This window comes from Ambystoma mexicanum, chromosome 10 (genome assembly GCF_040938575.1).
Source record: "Ambystoma mexicanum isolate Mex_15411 chromosome 10, UKY_AmexF1_1, whole genome shotgun sequence".
NCBI lineage: Eukaryota > Metazoa > Chordata > Amphibia > Caudata > Ambystomatidae > Ambystoma > Ambystoma mexicanum.
In genome coordinates, this window is record NC_090932.1 from 1,514,139,904 (window position 1) to 1,514,157,904 (window position 18,001).

At 45.4% G+C, this 18,001-nt stretch overlaps 1 protein-coding gene across 1 annotated transcript in view; it reads left to right on the forward strand.

The window, feature by feature from the left end:
• Positions 1-18,001, forward strand: part of DNAH10 (dynein axonemal heavy chain 10) — a 2,725,177-nt gene that overhangs the window by 200,360 nt on the left and 2,506,816 nt on the right. Inside the window, exons 10-11 of the mRNA XM_069619694.1 lie at positions 13,499-13,697; positions 13,816-14,010. Coding sequence (XP_069475795.1) covers positions 13,499-13,697; positions 13,816-14,010 — 394 coding nt within the window. The remainder of the gene's footprint in view (positions 1-13,498; positions 13,698-13,815; positions 14,011-18,001) is intronic.

The window sequence follows — 18,001 nt, forward strand, 5'->3', positions numbered from 1 at the left end:
GTAACGCTCACCTGATTCCCGCAGAGGCGCCGGTCTTGACTGGGTGAATGCCGTATCTTCAAAGGTGATGTGTAACACACGGTTGGCTCTTTGGGCTGGACCTCTGTGCACTGTATGTCTGACTCGAAGAGTAAGATGTCTGCAGATAGAAAATATGGGATTAATGAACTGGGGTTATTGGGTGCCTCTCTCCTCTTCCCTTTCTCTTCTCCTGTAGAACCCCAAAGGTTAACGCCCTCACCTTAGGTAAGTGAACGCTGAGCTCTCCATCTGCCTCGGGGCAGGGTGCCGTAACCAGTTTCTTCACTGGATAAGGGTGCAGGCCTCTTGACCTCAGAGGACTGCTGTCCGTCGTTAACTGCACGAACGGTAAGTTCTGGGCACTTCAAATGTCTTAAAAGTCTTTTGTAATGATATCTCTTGTTTTGCAGGGTTCCGGCGATGGCGGATGGCGGGGTGATGAGAGTTGAGGATCGAACCCGCGTGAGGAATAGAAGCGCCTGGAAGCACGTAAGTAAGCGCTTGTAGCCTGCTTCACGATGCGCACTAACTGTCCCTTTTATCTTGCAGGTACAAGTTCGGAGCTTTAGAGAAGCTGAAGGGTGCTGGAATACCCACTGGATTCGGCGTGGGAAGGAGTAATGGCACGTGAGTAATAAAGTTGCCCAATGTCTTTAAACGCACCTTCCTTTGTCTTTCAGATGCGGGATGCAGCGCCGAAGGCCTCCGGAGCGTGCGAAGAGCTGGTAAGCTTTTGTCTTTCTGATGCCGGAATGCAGCGCGAGGCGTTGGTGACAGCCGATGGACCAGGTAAGAGATGCGCTGCCACTGAAGACCGTAGTGCTAACCTGTTCTTTCTTTGTCTTTACAGGTGCTGCTGAAGACTGGATTCCAGGATGGTAAGCCTTTGTTCCCTTAGGCCCAGGATCAGAAGCAGAAGACACGATGAGCGTTCTGCTGCAGAGAATGCAGAATAACACAAAGCAAGATTCATCCATCGGGTGTGGTTTAAATAGCCTCCTGTAGTGCTTAGGTGTCTCCTTCCACAGCCACGCCTAGGTAAGAAAAGAGTTCCTGCTTTCCAGAAGAGTTCCAGTGTTCTGAACCTAGGGAGTGGCTCCTGCCCAACCCAACAGGAAAAGTAGTCCCAAACAGAAGAGGATCAGGGGTTCAACTGGCAGGTAAGTAAGCAGCATGGTCTGCTGCAGGTAAATCCACCCAAGCATTATGAGCCCGGCGCTTCCAGCACTGGGACTGGGCATCTTTATGAGCCTGGTGCCACTGGTGCCAGGACAGGGTCCAAAAGGTCCCAATTGGGACTGGCTGGCACTCGAACCGGGGTTATGGGTCTGCTTCCAAGGGAGTCGGGCAAGTCCTGATCTTTTGGAAGCAGAGATCATGACAGCACCCCCCCTCAAGGCCCCTCCCAAACCGGGCTTCTCCGGGGGTTTGGTCTTCTTAGGAAATGTTCGATTAAATCTTTTGATTAGACGAGGCGCGTGGACATATTCTGCAGGTTCCCAGGATCTTTCTTGGGGACCGTAGCCTTTCCAGTCAATCAGGTAAAATAGTTTAGATTTGGAGATCTTGGAATCCAGGATGCTTTTGACTTCAAACTCGAGTTCTCCATCAACTAGGATAGGTTTTGGAGATGTAGTTAGTCGGGTTTGAGGTTGCACGGGTTTTAATAGAGAGACGTGGAAGACCGGATGTATCTTCATGTGAGGGGGCAAGTCCAACTTGACCGCTACTGGATTTACTATGGTAGTGATGGAATAGGGACCAAGGTATCTTGGGTTGAATGTGCGTGGTCCTTTTAGAGGTAGATATTTGGTGGATAACCAGACTTGATCTCCTACTTGATATTGGGGGGCTTCCTTCCGATGTTGGTCTGCTCCTTTCTTGTATTGTTCTTTAGCCCTTTGAAGGTGAGAAACGGCTTCCTTAAAGGCTTGGGTGATTGTAGAATGTAGGTGATCTACTGCTGGTGTTCCAAGATCTTGGAGTGGATCCAACTCCGAGGTTCGAGGGTGACTACCGTATAAAAGAAAAAACGGGGTCTTCCCAGTTCCCGAGTGTACAGAGTTATTGTAGGCATATTCGGCTATCCAAAGAATATCTTTCCAAGTTTTTTCAGTTTGTTGTAGCATGCAGCGCAAATACTGTTCCAGAGTTTTATTGGTCCTCTCGGTTTGTCCGTCGGTTTGAGGGTGGTGGCTGGTCGAAAGTCTCACATCAATTTGAGCCGACCGACAGCAACTTCGCCAAAAATGAGAAATAAATTGACTACCTCGATCCGAAATTAGAACTGAAGGAAAACCGTGCAGTCGGACGATGTTTTCGAGAAATTCTCGGGCCAGAGTTGCTGCTGTTGGTAAGCCTTTGAGTAGAATGAAATGCGCCATCCTGGAGAATAGGTCCACGATTACTAGGATCGTATTGTATCCGGAGCATGGAGGTAGATCGGTGATGAAGTCCATAGAAAGCGTATGCCAAGGGCGAGGCGGGATGTCAATAGGGCGTAAGAGGCCGGCTGGTTTTTCCTTTTGACTCTTGTTTTGGGCGCATACTCCACAGGACATTATAAAGTCTCTGATATCTTTTTTTCCAAGACGGCCACCAGAAGTAGCGCTTGATCTTTTCCGAGGTCTTGGTCATACCGGGATGTCCTTCCATTAAAGAATCGTGATAACAAGAGATTACCTTTTTCTGTAAATCTGTGCTGGGCAGGTATAACCGTTCTTGGAAATATAATAGGTTGTCCTTCACCGTAAAGTCCTTTCCCTGCAGATGCCAATTCTGTATGTCTGCTGGAGTTACCAGTAGCCTGACTTTATCCTTAACTTCCTCTATGGATTGTGTGGCGATTACACCTAGAATTCTTTGTTCGGGAATGATAGGTACAGGTTTAGGATTGATCAAATGTTCTTCCACTCCCATCCGAGAAAGGGCATCAGCTTTACCGTTTTTTGTACCAGGTCGATAGGTAATTATGAAGTCAAACTCGGCAAAGAATAGTGCCCAACAGAGTTGCCTAGAAGATTGAGCTTTTGCGGTTTTCAAACATTGCAGGTTTCGGTGATCTGTAATCACAGTAACGGTGTGTCGGGCCCCCAGAAGATAATGCCGCCAAGCCTTAAAGGCGGACTTGATAGCTAGAAGTTCCTTATCAGTAATAGTGTAATTGATGTCAGGAGGCGAGAATTTGCGGGACCAAAATGCCACGGGATGCAACTGATTGGTTACTGGGTCCTTTTGTGATAGAACTGCCCCCATGGCAAGACTCGAAGCATCATTTTCAACGATGTAGGGGAGTTCTGGGCAAGGATGTTTTAAGATCAGTGCAGAGATAAATCTAGTCTTCAAATTCTGGAAAGCTTGTTCCGCCTCGGGAGACCATTCAAAACGTTTGTTTTTCTTTAACAAGGCGGTGATGGGCTGGACTATTCGAGAGAATTCGGGGATAAACCTGCGGTAAAAGTTAGCGAAGCCTAACATGCTTTGAACACCTTTTACGGAGGATGGCGATGGCCATTTGAGAATTGCATCGACCTTCTTTGAATCCATACGCACTCCGCTAGGTGATAATATGAATCCCAAGAATTCAACTTCAGTCACGTTGAAAACACATTTTTCCAACTTAGCGAAAAGTTTGTGTTGACGCAATCTCTCGAGGACCATTTTCACGTGTTTCCGATGTTCAGTTTCCGATGAAGAATAAACGAGGATGTCGTCAATGTAAACAACAACACACACATCTATGAGCTCTCTGAGTACATCGTTCATAAAATATTGAAAGGCGGCCGGGGCATTGCAAAGTCCGAAGGGCATGACCTGATATTCAAATAGCCCATACTTGGTGCGGAAGGCCGTCTTCCATTCATCACCCTCTTTTACTCGTACCAAGTGGTAGGCTCCTCTAAGATCCAGCTTTGTATATATGCATGCTTTTCTGACTTGGTCCAGGAGCTCAGTGATCAAAGGTAACGGATATCTATTCTTAACGGTGATCTGGTTCAGGGCGCGATAATCTATACAAGTTCTAAGGTCCCCTTCTTTTTTTGGAACGAAGAACAAAGCTGAGGAAGCAGGGGACTTGGAAGGACGAATAAACCCATTCGCTAGGTATTGATCCAGGTATTGTCGGAGGTGAAGATTCTCAGGCTCGGTGAGGGCATAAATTCTACTACAAGGAGGAGTAGATCCAGGTATCAGGTCTATCTGGCAGTCATAAGACCTATGAGGAGGTAGAGAGTTAGCCTGATCCTTCCGGAAAACATCTTGGAATTCTAGGTATTCAGGAGGTAACTGGGGGGCCTCCGAGGAAATTGCTGCCAGTGCAACACCAGGTCGAGGGTGACAAGTAGAGACACATTCTGGAAACTGAACCGTTCTTGCTCGCCAATCGATCTGAGGATTGTGCTTCTCTAACCAAGGAATTCCTAGAATAATCTGGAACTGAGGGGCCTTGATCACATCGAACACGATCTTCTCATGGTGTCCATCTTGACTTACTAGCGTCACTTCTTGGGTGGTATGTGTTACTGGTCCGGAGGCTATCTCCGTACCATCCACCGTAGTAATGACGTCCTTTACAGCCTTTGGACAAAGAGTCAGATTCATCCTCAAAACCATTTCATGATCCACATAATTGCCGATGGCACCGCTGTCGACGTAAGCTTCAATCGCATGTAATCGATCCGGATGTTCAGGGCTAATGAGGACCATAGGTATCACGAAATGCGAGGTCACGGAACTGGTTTTAACGCTCGGCAAGGGGACCTCTATTCTTGTCGGGCGAGGTCGTTTCCCTGCTCAGAGTTTGTGACCCTGGTAACTGCAGCTCCTACTGCCTTCTTGGCTGGTTTCACCGGACAGTCTCGAAGAAAGTGCCCCGAGTTTCCGCAATAGAGGCATAATTGCAGCTGTTTTCTTCTTTACCGCTCCTTTTGTGTTAGTGGTCCTTTCAGGCCCCCTATTTGCATGGGTTCCCCGGAGTCTACTCCTTTGGTAGGAGTTGGTGGTTTGGAAAATACTCGAGCATCAAACTTGGAACGATCGGCCTTCCTGTTCTGCAGTCGGTGGTCAATTTGAACGACTAAGTCAATATAGTCCGAACAGTCTTGCAGGGGATTCACTACTTGGGCTAACACATCTTTGAGCTCTCCACGTAGACCTCTATAAAACAGCGTAATCCTTTTGTCCTCAGGCCATCGAGTTTCCACTATCAGTCTGTTGAAAGACGCAATATAAGCCAAAAGGTCTTGATTACCCTGTCGCAATGAAAGGAGCTCATTGTCCAAGGCCTGCCCCTGTGAATGTCTTGCAAACAGTTTTTCCATACTGAGCTGAAAAGCTTGAAAATCATGGAGAACCGGATCATCTTGATTAACTAGAGGGATCGACCAGTCTGCCGCATTGCCACTAAGGTACGAAAGCACGAAAGCTACCTTAGCTTGATCAGTTGGAAAGGCTGCTGGCCGGCATAAGAAGTGCAACCGGCACTGATTAATAAATACTGCAAACCTCTTTGGGTCACCAGAAAATCGTTCGGGCGGAGCCAGAGGTACATTCCCAGGTAGGTTGATCTGCACTGGGTTCGTAGAGGATGTTGAAGGAAGATTTGCCCCTGATGCGGGTAACGGAGTTTGTCCGGCTTGTGACTGTAGCAATTGTCTAGCGAGATCGTCTGTTCGCGCCTTGGAAATAATCAGTTCCCTTCTTAGAGCATTAGTTTCCTGACGGGCTGCATGCACTTCTGCTCTTAGTTCCCCAAGTAACTGGGCTAGCTGGTCGGTATCCGAGATTTCCATAGCGCCTGGGTGGGAGTTTTGCGGTAGGCTTTGTGTTCTGTAACGCTCACCTGATTCCCGCAGAGGCGCCGGTCTTGACTGGGTGAATGCCGTATCTTCAAAGGTGATGTGTAACACACGGTTGGCTCTTTGGGCTGGACCTCTGTGCACTGTATGTCTGACTCGAAGAGTAAGATGTCTGCAGATAGAAAATATGGGATTAATGAACTGGGGTTATTGGGTGCCTCTCTCCTCTTCCCTTTCTCTTCTCCTGTAGAACCCCAAAGGTTAACGCCCTCACCTTAGGTAAGTGAACGCCGAGCTCTCCATCTGCCTCGGGGCAGGGTGCCGTAACCAGTTTCTTCACTGGATAAGGGTGCAGGCCTCTTGACCTCAGAGGACTGCTGTCCGTCGTTAACTGCACGAGCGGTAAGTTCTGGGCACTTCAAATGTCTTAAAAGTCTTTTGTAATGATATCTCTTGTTTTGCAGGGTTCCGGCGATGGCGGATGGCGGGGTGATGAGAGTTGAGGATCGAACCCGCGTGAGGAATAGAAGCGCCTGGAAGCACGTAAGTAAGCACTTGTAGCCTGCTTCACGATGCGCACTAACTGTCCCTTTTATCTTGCAGGTACAAGTTCGGAGCTTTAGAGAAGCTGAAGGGTGCTGGAATACCCACTGGATTCGGCGTGGGAAGGAGTAATGGCACGTGAGTAATAAAGTTGCCCAATGTCTTTAAACGCACCTTCTTTTGTCTTTCAGATGCGGGATGCAGCGCCGAAGGCCTCCGGAGCGTGCGAAGAGCTGGTAAGCTTTTGTCTTTCAGATGCCGGAATGCAGCGCGAGGCGTTGGTGACAGCCGATGGACCAGGTAAGAGATGCGCTGCCACTGAATACCGTAGTGCTAACCTGTTCTTTCTTTGTCTTTACAGGTGCTGCTGAAGACTGGATTCCAGGATGGTAAGCCTTTGTTCCCTTAGGCCCAGGATCAGAAGCAGAAGACACGATGAGCGTTCTGCTGCAGAGAATGCAGAATAACACAAAGCAAGATTCATCCATCGGGTGTGGTTTAAATAGCCTCCTGTAGTGCTTAGGTGTCTCCTTCCACATCCACGCCTAAGAAAAGAGTTCCTGCTTTCCAGAAGAGTTCCAGTGTTCTGAACCTAGGGAGTGGCGCCTGCCCCACCCAACAGGAAAAGTAGTCCCAAACAGAAGAGGATCAGGGGTTCAACTGGCAGGTAAGTAAGCAGCATGGTCTGCTGCAGGTAAGTCCACCCAAGCATTATGAGCCCGGTGCTTCCAGCGCTGGGACTGGGCATCTTTATGAGCCTGGTGCCACTGGCGCCAGGACAGGGTCCAAAAGGTCCCAATTGGGACTGGCTGGCACTCGGAACTGGGGTTATGGGTCTGCTTCCAAGGGAGTCGGGCAAGTCCTGATCATTTGGAAGCAGAGATCATGACAGATGGTGGTTGTAGTGATAGTATTCAGCATTAGCATTCTGGGATTTAACATGGAGAGGTACTGGGAGCAATACGAATGGATTTTCTTTGGGTACGTTCTGTGAGTGGTAAGTATCATACTCACTCTTGCTTTTTTTGCGTGCAATAACTATTGTTTGAAATTATGTTGATCTCTTTCCATCTTGCCTTCGGTTTGTGGGTGATAGCCCAAACATAGGAGTACCTTAACCCCCACATCGTTTTACAGCTTTCTACAGAAACAGGACATCAATTGAGGACCGCTGTCTGGGATGATTACTTCTGGAAGCCTGCAATGCTGAAATATGGTTCCTGTGCCATGCCTCCAACGGGGACTACTCTTCACAGAGGTTCAAAATGTTCCATCTTCATACATAAATCATCTATGTTCTTTAAGGTGTCATACCCATTGGATTCAGGCAAATTTGTAACAAGATTCATGCATATGGAATGCCAGGGTTGTGAGGTACCAGGAATGGATGAAATAACAAAGGTTCATGGCTCTGATGCAAGTCTCACAATGGCTTGCATAGTTGTTTTTTTCTCTTTATATGTTTTTTCACCATGTATCTGCCAGGAAGGGATAGTGTCTTCCTATGACCATGATATCCTGCCAACGGGCTATCATGGCACTATTCCAAGGCTTATCATTATTTAGGCTTACCTGTAATCTGTAATCTGTTTCCATGATGTAAGAAGCCATCAATATCATGATGATTAGCATCTTGGAGCAAAGTGATCACCTCCCTGGAATTCCAAATATTGGGAAACTGGTGTAGGTGTGGGGGAGGTGGTTACGTGATAGCGGGGCAAGTGGAGGGGACACATTGGGTGTGAGCTCACTCCAAGCTTGCCGCTCTTACATATCCTTGGATCCTCTTCACTGTTGGATTAGCATCGCCCAGCACATCAAGGGTGGTGGAATTGCCTTGCCGCTACAAGGACCTGATTGCGTAGATGAGGCCACCCCCCACAATGTCCTGGGGCTGCGGCGTGGTCCAGAGGGCAACGTTGGGGCCTTCTAAAATGGGCCTGGCATGTGCGATGCTGGGCACATGGAGCTGGTGACATAGTAACAGCTGTGGTGTACCAGGGCTGCAGCGGGCGTCCTGTGATCTGCTCTGCACTAGGAGGCAGCAAGCATAGATACACTGCCGCAGTGCTCTGATGAGGTTCTGATGGCGCCGGGCTGTCATGACTGCGGTGCTCCTGGGTAGTATGCAGATGCTGCACCTGGATGGTGATCTAAAGCAACGTTGTGACAGCCTCTGGGTGGTGTTAAGTACTATATAAGCCACCAAGCATACTAAATATAGGATCTATGTGATTACATCAAAACCATCACTGCAAATCTGACTTCATCTAATTTATTTTTGCACATTACATTGCAAATAAATGCGTGGGGAGATGCCCTGCCGCCATCACCCCCACTTTAATTAATACCCAAACCCACCAAAGTCCCTCTATATTGTGACAAAATCTGCAAAGAAATATTCAATGACATTGAATTGCAGTTATGGGCTGTGATGTAATTGTAGGATACCCAAAATATACATTGCATAGAAAGCCTGGTTTATCCTATTTTGCTATCATTTCAGAAATACTCTATTTACACCCCACCGCCGATGCAGAGGCTTTCTTTTAATGATTGTGATTGTGCATGGCTTCCTTGCAAGCATTTTGGCAACTATATTTATTGAGAATTGTAACACTTGTCTTCAATTCAGAAATGTAGTTTATGTTTATTGAATTTATATAGCGCTTTACGCCAAAGCGCTTTATAGGGTAACAAAAAGATACAAAATTGAAAGAAGCTTATTTACAAACCAGAAGTACAGTAGATGGAACAATTTACTCAAGGGGAGGGGAGGAGGAGGGAGGGAGGGTGGAGGAGAAGGAATGTTAAAGGGTATGAGAGTCAGGTTTGAGGTCAGCGGGGTGGGAGAAGGGGGCTCATGGGGGGGCAGGAGGGAGGGGGAAGTACCTCAGGTGGCCTCCTACGCCTCTTGGTAACAGTGTCCAGTGAGGTCAGTGGGAGGAGGGGTGGGCTTACCTTTCTTGGTTCTAAAACTAAGCAGTACTTAGGCTAGCCATGCTAGGTGCTGCTGTATTTTTCATATGTCAAGTTCGCTCTTAAATATGGTAACAAAACTGAGACCTGGCCTTGTCTTGGGCAGCATGCCCCACCCACTTTGGGATACTGATAAATGTTTTTAATAATTATTTTTTAAAATAGCTCTTTTTTGTATGCATGATCAAAATATAAAGTGTAACAAAACAATTACAAATAAATAAAGGAAAGCTATGATAACTCATAAACATACTTTTGATCATGAAACCTTGGAATAAAAAAAGGAATTGGGAAAGAACATCCGTGCCTTGAACAATTGACATTGATCAAAGGCAGACTGTTAGTGGAAGAAAATGAATCTAAATATCAAATATAAAAACTGGTCCAAAGCTCCTTCGTGCCCAATATTAGGAAGATTTAATGTTGGGTATCTTAACCACAAAACACTCGAGGAATTTCTGGTCGACTGTGAATCAGGAATAGGGATCATCACAGTGTGTCTTACAAAGTAATACTGTACCCAAGAGTCTCTTGAGAAAACATTTTGTAGATCTTTATAAGAAACCAACATGTGAGACCAAGGGGAAGTGGGAGTGTGCGCCCTGGAAGCTTCTACTGAACAGTGACGATATAGCCTCACTGGTAACAAAATCATCATCTCCAGGAACTGCCGGGCTAAATGGTCTAACTAATGCCATTCTGACATTGCCAGTTGGTCCAAGATATTGTTAGTCTTGTTTAATAGTGTGGTTAGGAATAGACAATTCCCCCCCGACTTGGAAGACTGCAATTATAAATCTATCTACAAAAAGGGCTATTGGGCTGATCATGCCAACTGTAGCCCACTATCCCTTTTGGACGCAGATAGTAAGGTATTTGCGGGCACAGTCATGGGAGAACTGGAACTCTGGGCCTCCAACAAGGGAATTCTATACAAATCTCTGATAGGATTCAGAAAAGGCATGTCTGCATCTCTCAATGGTCTCATAGTAAACATCATGCAAGGAAAGGCTTGGACAAAGGGAAGTCCCCTTCTCTATGGTGCCTTGGTGGACTTATCCAGGGCTTTCGATACAATCAATAGAGAGCGTCTTTGGTGGAAGCTGAGACAGTGGGGACTGCCATCTCCACGAAAATACACAGATCCAAGTAACATTAGATGATCAGGGACATGGAAAGAGGCATGAGGCAGGGGTGCATTTTTGCCCCCTGCCTCTTCAACCTTAACCTGGATGATTTAAATTGGGCCTTAAGCTGCCATGCTTTTGGCAGTCCTAATTTGGGGAATCAAATAGTCAGCTGTATTGCCTAGGCGGATGACATAGTCCTACTGGACTACACTCCAATAGGCATCCAGCAACTGTTGAACGTCCTAGGATAGGGAATTATTCAGAGAGAAATGATTTCACCGTTAATCCAGCTTAATCGGAGATAATCTGTTTTAGAAAGGTCACAAAGAATGTTTGATTGAGGTATTTGTATAGTGCTTATATCACAAAATAAATCGAATCACAGTGCGGGTCTTGCAAGCCTGAGAGTGAATAGCTCAATCAATATAGGAGTGCTTAATGCTTCCTCTACCCTTTCCAAAAAATACTTCGCAAATCTATTTAAACAGGTATGTTTTCAGTTTTTTTGTTAAAAACTAGTAGGGATACCGTTCTTCCTAGGTCAAGTGGAAGATTGTTCCAAAATGTTGGTCTGAAAACAGAATCATCAATCTCCTCTGGACACACACCGGGATGGTGGAACAATTAGCAGATGTATGTCTTTTGATCTCAGAGACCGAGGTGGTTAATAACCATGTATCTTTTCCACAAGATAGCTAGGAGCTAGATTGTTCAAACACTTGAAAATGATATGTCATGTTTCGAATGTAAACCGATCTTCCACTGCCAGCCAGAGAAGTGATTGGCGCAGCCCTGATATGGGTGTTGACTTCCCTACTCCAAACACCAATCTAACTGCCCCATTTTCTGCCTTTTGTAGTCAATGTATTTGTTTGGCAGGAGCCCCCATCAGGAGGCTATTGCAATAGTCCAAACTTGTAATTTATTAGGGCTTCTACCACTGTGGCATGGTCCTTTTTAGGGACATAGGGAAGTGCCTATCAAAGCAACCTTTGGTTGTAAAAGACGGCCCAAGCTTTTGCCATCACCTGACCATCACACCCCAAGTTACTCTGCCATATGCATCCCAAGTTTTTAATTCTGTGGACATATTTCAACTCTGATCCCAGAAAAACAAGTGCAGGGGGACACCTATTCCCATTAGTCAGGTGTTTTGGGCCAAACAGATTACTTCTGTCTGATAAACACCTGCGTGTCCTCCATGTGTGACTGAAAGCTAATGTTATGTCTTTTCAGTATATCCATGAGAGGGTGAATATAAAGATTAAAGAGCAGTGGCAACAGGAATGTCCCTTGCGGGACTGCACAGCCCTGATGACGGGACTTCGAAAGAAAGCCCCCCCAATTTCATCCATTGTTGTTGGCCTGACAGAAAAGAAGTGAACCATTTGAGGGTGCTTCCTGACACCTTTCCTACAGTCCTCAATCACTCGATAAGGATGTTGTGGTCCACAATGTTAAAGGCTGCGGATAGGTCCAACATCACAAGGAGGGACATTGGGCGGTAATGCTGTAGATTATCAGGGTCTAGACTTTTTCAGCAGTGGGAAAATGATAGACATTTTAAGTTTGTCTGGGACAAGTCCTTGGCTCAATGGCGTATTTACAAAATTTGCCATGAATGGCGTAATATCTGATGCTAGCCGGTTTCAATGGTTTTCTGGTTTCGCTTGAAGCCAGAAGATTGCTGGTTTCAAGTGGACCAGGATATCACCTTGTCCAGACAAGTAACATGTTTAGGCTTTAGGAGTACTTCTCATCCAACTATAGGTTTGGTGGAATCTGGCCTTGAAAGTAAAATCGATCAATTCTCATGTCAAATGAAAATGTTATTAATAAATGCTGTCAATTCTCATCATGCCCTTAATGAATTTTTATAAGGGAAAGATTATACCAACAATGTTGTATGGGATGGACGTAGAACCACCATCCTGGAATCTAGACTGGGTCAGATTACAAGACACACTATGGGAAAACATTTTAAATTTGTCCAATTGCAATTTTCTTTTTCTTCGATTTCAGCTTGGCTTAAACTCAATTAGGGCCAGTATGGATTGAAAAGTGATGTCACTTTATCGATTAATATTCTTACCCCAAAAGCAATCCCTATACAAGGATTTTAGAACCTTGCTATAGGTGGGCTACAGTGTCACTTTATGTAAACTACAAGAAAGGTATCCTTGAATTGGAAAAATGTGCTAGCATAGTGGAAGATCTACTAGCTAGCTCGCTAGGGGTAAAACTTGCAGTTATGAGAACTGATTTGATAAGTACCATAGATCAAATGCATAGCTACTCCCTGCACACATCCTTCTCTCTCGTTGATAAACCAAGAGGCTGTTATACCTTCATATCTAAAACGCTTTCCAAACTTGCGGTGGCAAGTAGAGTTTCTAAGATTCCAACTAAATCTAATATCAACGGGTGAGACTGCAGTGGTGCGAAATGAAGACGGGAACATAGAGGACAAATGTATGCTCTGTGGTGAAGCAACAAAACAAATCTTAAAGCATATCCTTATAATATATCCTGCTGTCCAGGTTCAGAGAGTTTCTTTATTTGAAACTTTTGTCAATAATGCTTAATTACAGAGGACTTTTGAGGGCGACTGTCCTCAGCCCACAAGACATTTCTTATGGTGGTAGTTTTGAAAATGATTCATTCATTTGTACATTGGTAATAATAGGAAAAATGTTACCTCTTTTTAGTAATTTTATGTTTGTTCCCTAAGGATTGGTTATGTAAATGTATAATGTATGTTGTTACTATTTTTATTCTGTTGTATGCTTTGTTATATACATATATGTGAAAGGTCATCATTTGTTTTGACTATAACGCAATAAAAAAAATAAAGAGACGCAATGTATTAAGGTGTCGGGGTCAGCGCCCGCCTAAAAAATGTGTGAGTATACAAAATGGCAATGTCTGGTCTGTGTGATATTTAAATGGCTTTAGATCTCTGGCAGTCTCATTGGAAGCACTGGTTACCACAGCTGAAACTAACTGTTGCCAACATTACAATTTTAGGGAAAACAGCCGTGCTGCCAGAATGAAGACTATGGAAGCCAAAGAGACCCTAGAAACATGGAAGAATGCCTACTTTGATGTACGGGCAAAAATTGAAGCATCCGGGAGAGACCAGCGATGGGAGTTTGATAGAAAGCGTCTGTTTGAGAAAACTGATTATTTGGCAGCAATATGCCAAGATTTGTTTAACACCCTACAGGTAATAATACCTTTTGTTTTTTTTGTTAGAAATACAGAATGGAAAATGTCCAGTTGTCTGAGTAGATTTGTAAGTAACATATCAGAGCCCGTAAAACATATTCTTTTTAACTCTACAGATTCTTGAAGAGTTCTACAACATATTTGGCCCAGAATTGAAAGCGGTAACCGGGGATCCCAAGAGGATCGACGATGTGTTACGAAGGGTTGATGGACTTGTCATACCAATGAAATCCTTGTCTTTTGATCCTTTCAACATCAAGTTTTCCCAGCAGTGGAAGGCTGTGATGGAAAACATCAACACTGAAGTCCTGGTAAGGAAGGGAATATTTTACATATGTATTCTCACTGGTAACATAGCTGGAATGATAGGTCATTGACTTGCAAGCCTGCTGTTGAGATCTGTGTACAATCGGCAATGTCATGTTAAAATTCCAGCAGGGTAGCCTCATGCTTAAAATTCATCCAAAGTTGGACAATTGAGTACCATTTGAAAAACGAGTGGGGTAATGATATCATCAGGTGCTGGGACAAGATAACAATAGAGAGGCAGAATGATTGGTTTTAGGAGACCCAGGGGGCACCGACTGCAGCCGCCCATGATCATGGCCCTGGAAGTAAAACCTAGGGGCCCCTCCAGACCTTTAACTGATTCTGACCGTTCTTGTTATGGTGCTCATGAGCTCCCGAGATGCCCAGCATTTGCCATCAAATATAATATACTAATAAAAAGGGAAACTTGCTGTGAAGTACAGAACACTGCTTGCAATCCCATAGCCTGAGAGCTCTGCAAGCTGCAGCATGAACTTGTGAATGGGAGTGTCCATGAATTAGCCCCTCAGAATCAGTGCTAAGCCTAAAATCCTCATCAGATATTATCAGTGCATACCATGAGATGACTAGTCCTGCAGCACCATCCTGTAGTTAGGCAAGCAATAAGGAGACTCGCCCTGACTTCTAGATGGCAGAGTTCCTTTTACTGTCCCTGGTACATGGAGCTGCATGACAGTTGGCAGCCAGAATAGATTCACTTACTCCCAAATAATGCACTGCTTCCGCAGGTATTGTGTACACGGTCCCAATTACAAGAACAGGAAGCCCATAGATGTCGGACTTGCAGAAAGGGAGGTGTGGGTCAGGAGAGTGTGGGCCAAAGATGAGAAACGTCCTCGTACTCTACCTAGTTGTACAATGCCTGACCACTGTCAAAAGAGTTGGAGTACCTGGTCCAGATGGCCGAATGCATGACAGACACACATCTGGCTGTAACCATTATTGAAGTGTCAGTGTACCATACAAAAGCAGAAGGGGCTAAGCTTGTGGTAACTGGTTGAGAAAACGTCAACGACGCAGAAGTCAAAGGCTTCGAAGAAATCGAAGCCACAAGCTTAGCCCCTTCTGCTTTTGAAATGGGTTTTAAGCCTTTTCCAAGGTCAGATTATTTCAATGCCTTGTCCTCCATTTATGAAGAAGGTGAGGATTCTGATCAGGAAAGACCTTTTGGGTTGCAGAGAACTGCAACACCTGTACCAGAGGAATTTATCTCTGAAGAAAATAGGTTGAAGGACTTGCAAGATTCCTTGCATGATGCAAGTGGGTTGGATACTTCCCCAGAAGCAGAATTTGCCAAACCAGACCCAGGAGAACATGCTGAGACCCCTTATAGAACTTTAATGGCCAGAATAATAGAATTTATGGGTTGGTCTACACCTTTACCTACTTTTCAACAATATGACCTGACAGACATCTTGATTAAAGGCCCACAGGAAGATCCTGTGGTTCCATTCCATACTGCATTGCAGAGGAAAATATCGTCCAACTGGGAAACTCCTGAGATTATCCCGGCAGTTAACAAGAAACTATCTGCCAAATATAGGGTATCTGCTTCTGACCCTGAATATTTGTCAAAACATCCAACTCCAGAGAGTCTGGTTGCTCAAGCAGCAACTTCATCGAACAGTAGATCTGCATACCCTACTGTTCCACAAGACAGGGATGACAAGAGATTTGATGCTATGTCAAAAAAGGTCTTTTCTGCATGTAGAATGGCACTTAAATCCATCAATGCTACTTGTACGCTCGCAAGATTCAGCCATACACTTTGGGAGTGTGCTTCATCAGCGGCTGACTGCCTCCCGGAAGGAGAAGAAAGGGAAGCTTTCCTGAACATCATTAAAGATGGTAAAGACGCAATGTGCGAATCCCTTCAAACTGGCATTGATTCTGCTGACAGTATCAGCAGGGCCATGGCGGCAAGTACTACAATTTGCAGGTTTGAATGGTTACGAAAGTCTGGTTTTGCTCCAGATGTTCAGGCCAGACTTTTGAATATGCCTTTTGATGGCTCTTCTTTATTTGGTAAAAAGGCTGACGACAGTCTAGAGAAGTTACAAACTTCTAAGACAGCAGCAAAATCCCTTGGAGCTGCAATACGTCAAACTCCCTATTGCCCCTCAGGAACCTCTTGGAGAGGTAGGTCCTTTTGTTACTATTCCGCATTCGGAAGAAGGGGAAAGCCGGCTCAAAGAGGCCAAAAGAAATTCACCCGAGGTGGACGGGTGTGACTCACCGAACTGGAAGGAGTACTTGATTCCAACCTGGATCGAGATGCGAGCCGTGGAAGTCTTCAGAAAACCCAGGTCCCCTGATTTCAAAAGAATCAGGCTTCCTCTTAGAGAGGGGCTCTTTTTCACGACGTACCACTCTGCTATTATGTAAAACAAGACAGAGTAGTCTATAATGCAAAAGAGCGGAATTGAGCCTACCACCAAGCAATGCTGAAAAAATACAAAAACTGTTTCGAGTATAACCCCAACCTGGTGTGAAGGGTATACAATTATTTAACACAATAGAATTGCTGGTACCTGAGGTAGTGGAAATGAAGGCCTTGAGAGGAAGTCCCGTATCAGTTCAGAAGAATGTTCAGAGTTCCAAATGAGGGATGACAACGAAAGGATAAATTAACAAATGGGATAGTTAGTATAGGTAGGATAACCCGAACGGCACGAGGGACGCACTAGGACCGGGTTGGTGCAAAACTGGAAAGCGTTTGTACTGCACTTTAGTGGAACATACACATCATCTTCACAGGATGTAACACAGTCAAATAAGTAGATGAGGTAGAAGTAAATCCTTAGGACTAAACTGATAGAAGATTGAATTCCGCTGGAAGCAAGTCTCTTGCTGTAAGAAGAAAACTGAAGACTGGGAAATGATGAGCTGAAAACCTGGCAGAAGAACAGGTTGAGCGGGGAGCTCAACAGGAGCTCGGCAGTGTAAGGAGACTGCGAGCGGTTTCAAAACCAAGGCAATATATACCGAAGGATAATTCCAAGAAGCAAAACAGGAGACAGAAGCCAAGGTCTGGTAAAGGTAGATCAATTACAAAGCAGGATAATCGGAGGGTGATCCGAATGGAACAAGCCGTAGGAAGGCTACAAAAAGGAACGCCGTAACGATCAATTAGCAGCAACGAAGCTCCTGCAGCTGACCGCTTTTAAGGAACAAGGAGGCGTGGCTTCCGTGAAAGCGAGGCACGTCTGGTCAGCTGACTAGGAGATCTACGTGACCCAAACAGTTTCCAAGGCAACTTGTAAAGCTGCCAGAACGAATTCCCTGATTGCGAGATACTCCGTGGGAACAATCTTTTTGGTAATGTTCTTTGTTGCTGCCGTAGCGTAACAGCGGGTTAAAAGTACAAACGCAGCAGCAGCAGCAGGTGCCTCTTTACCATCGGCATCTGCATCAGCTGCTTCTAAACTGCTCTGAGGACTCTCCTCACAAAACACCAGTAGGGGGCAGGTTAACTCAACATCTGATGGAATGGCAGGCTATTACGTCAGATGCTTGGGCATTGGAGACAGTTGCCAAATGTTACTGCCTGCCTTTCCTACGCACCCCTCAGAGTCATCCACTGGGGAACAACTCTTTGAATTTTCCAGACCTGCTCCTTTTGCAGGAGATTCTGGACCTGCTAGAGAAAGGTGCCATAGAACCGGTACCTGTAGCGGAGAGGAACAAGGGTTGGTATTCCCCCTACTTCTTGATACCGAAGAAGGACGGAATTGGACTTAAGAGAATTGAACAAATTCCTCAGGAAGGACAAGCTCAAGATGATAACTCTCTCTCAGATCCTTCAGGCCCTCCAGCTTCAGGACTGGCTGGTATCTCTGGACCTTCATGATGCTTATTTCCGTGTGCCAATCCATCTCAAACACTGGAAATACATGAGGTTCGCAATTGGCAACTCACTATCAATTTCGAGTACTGCCATTTGGGCTGACCTCCGCCCGAGGGTCTTCACCA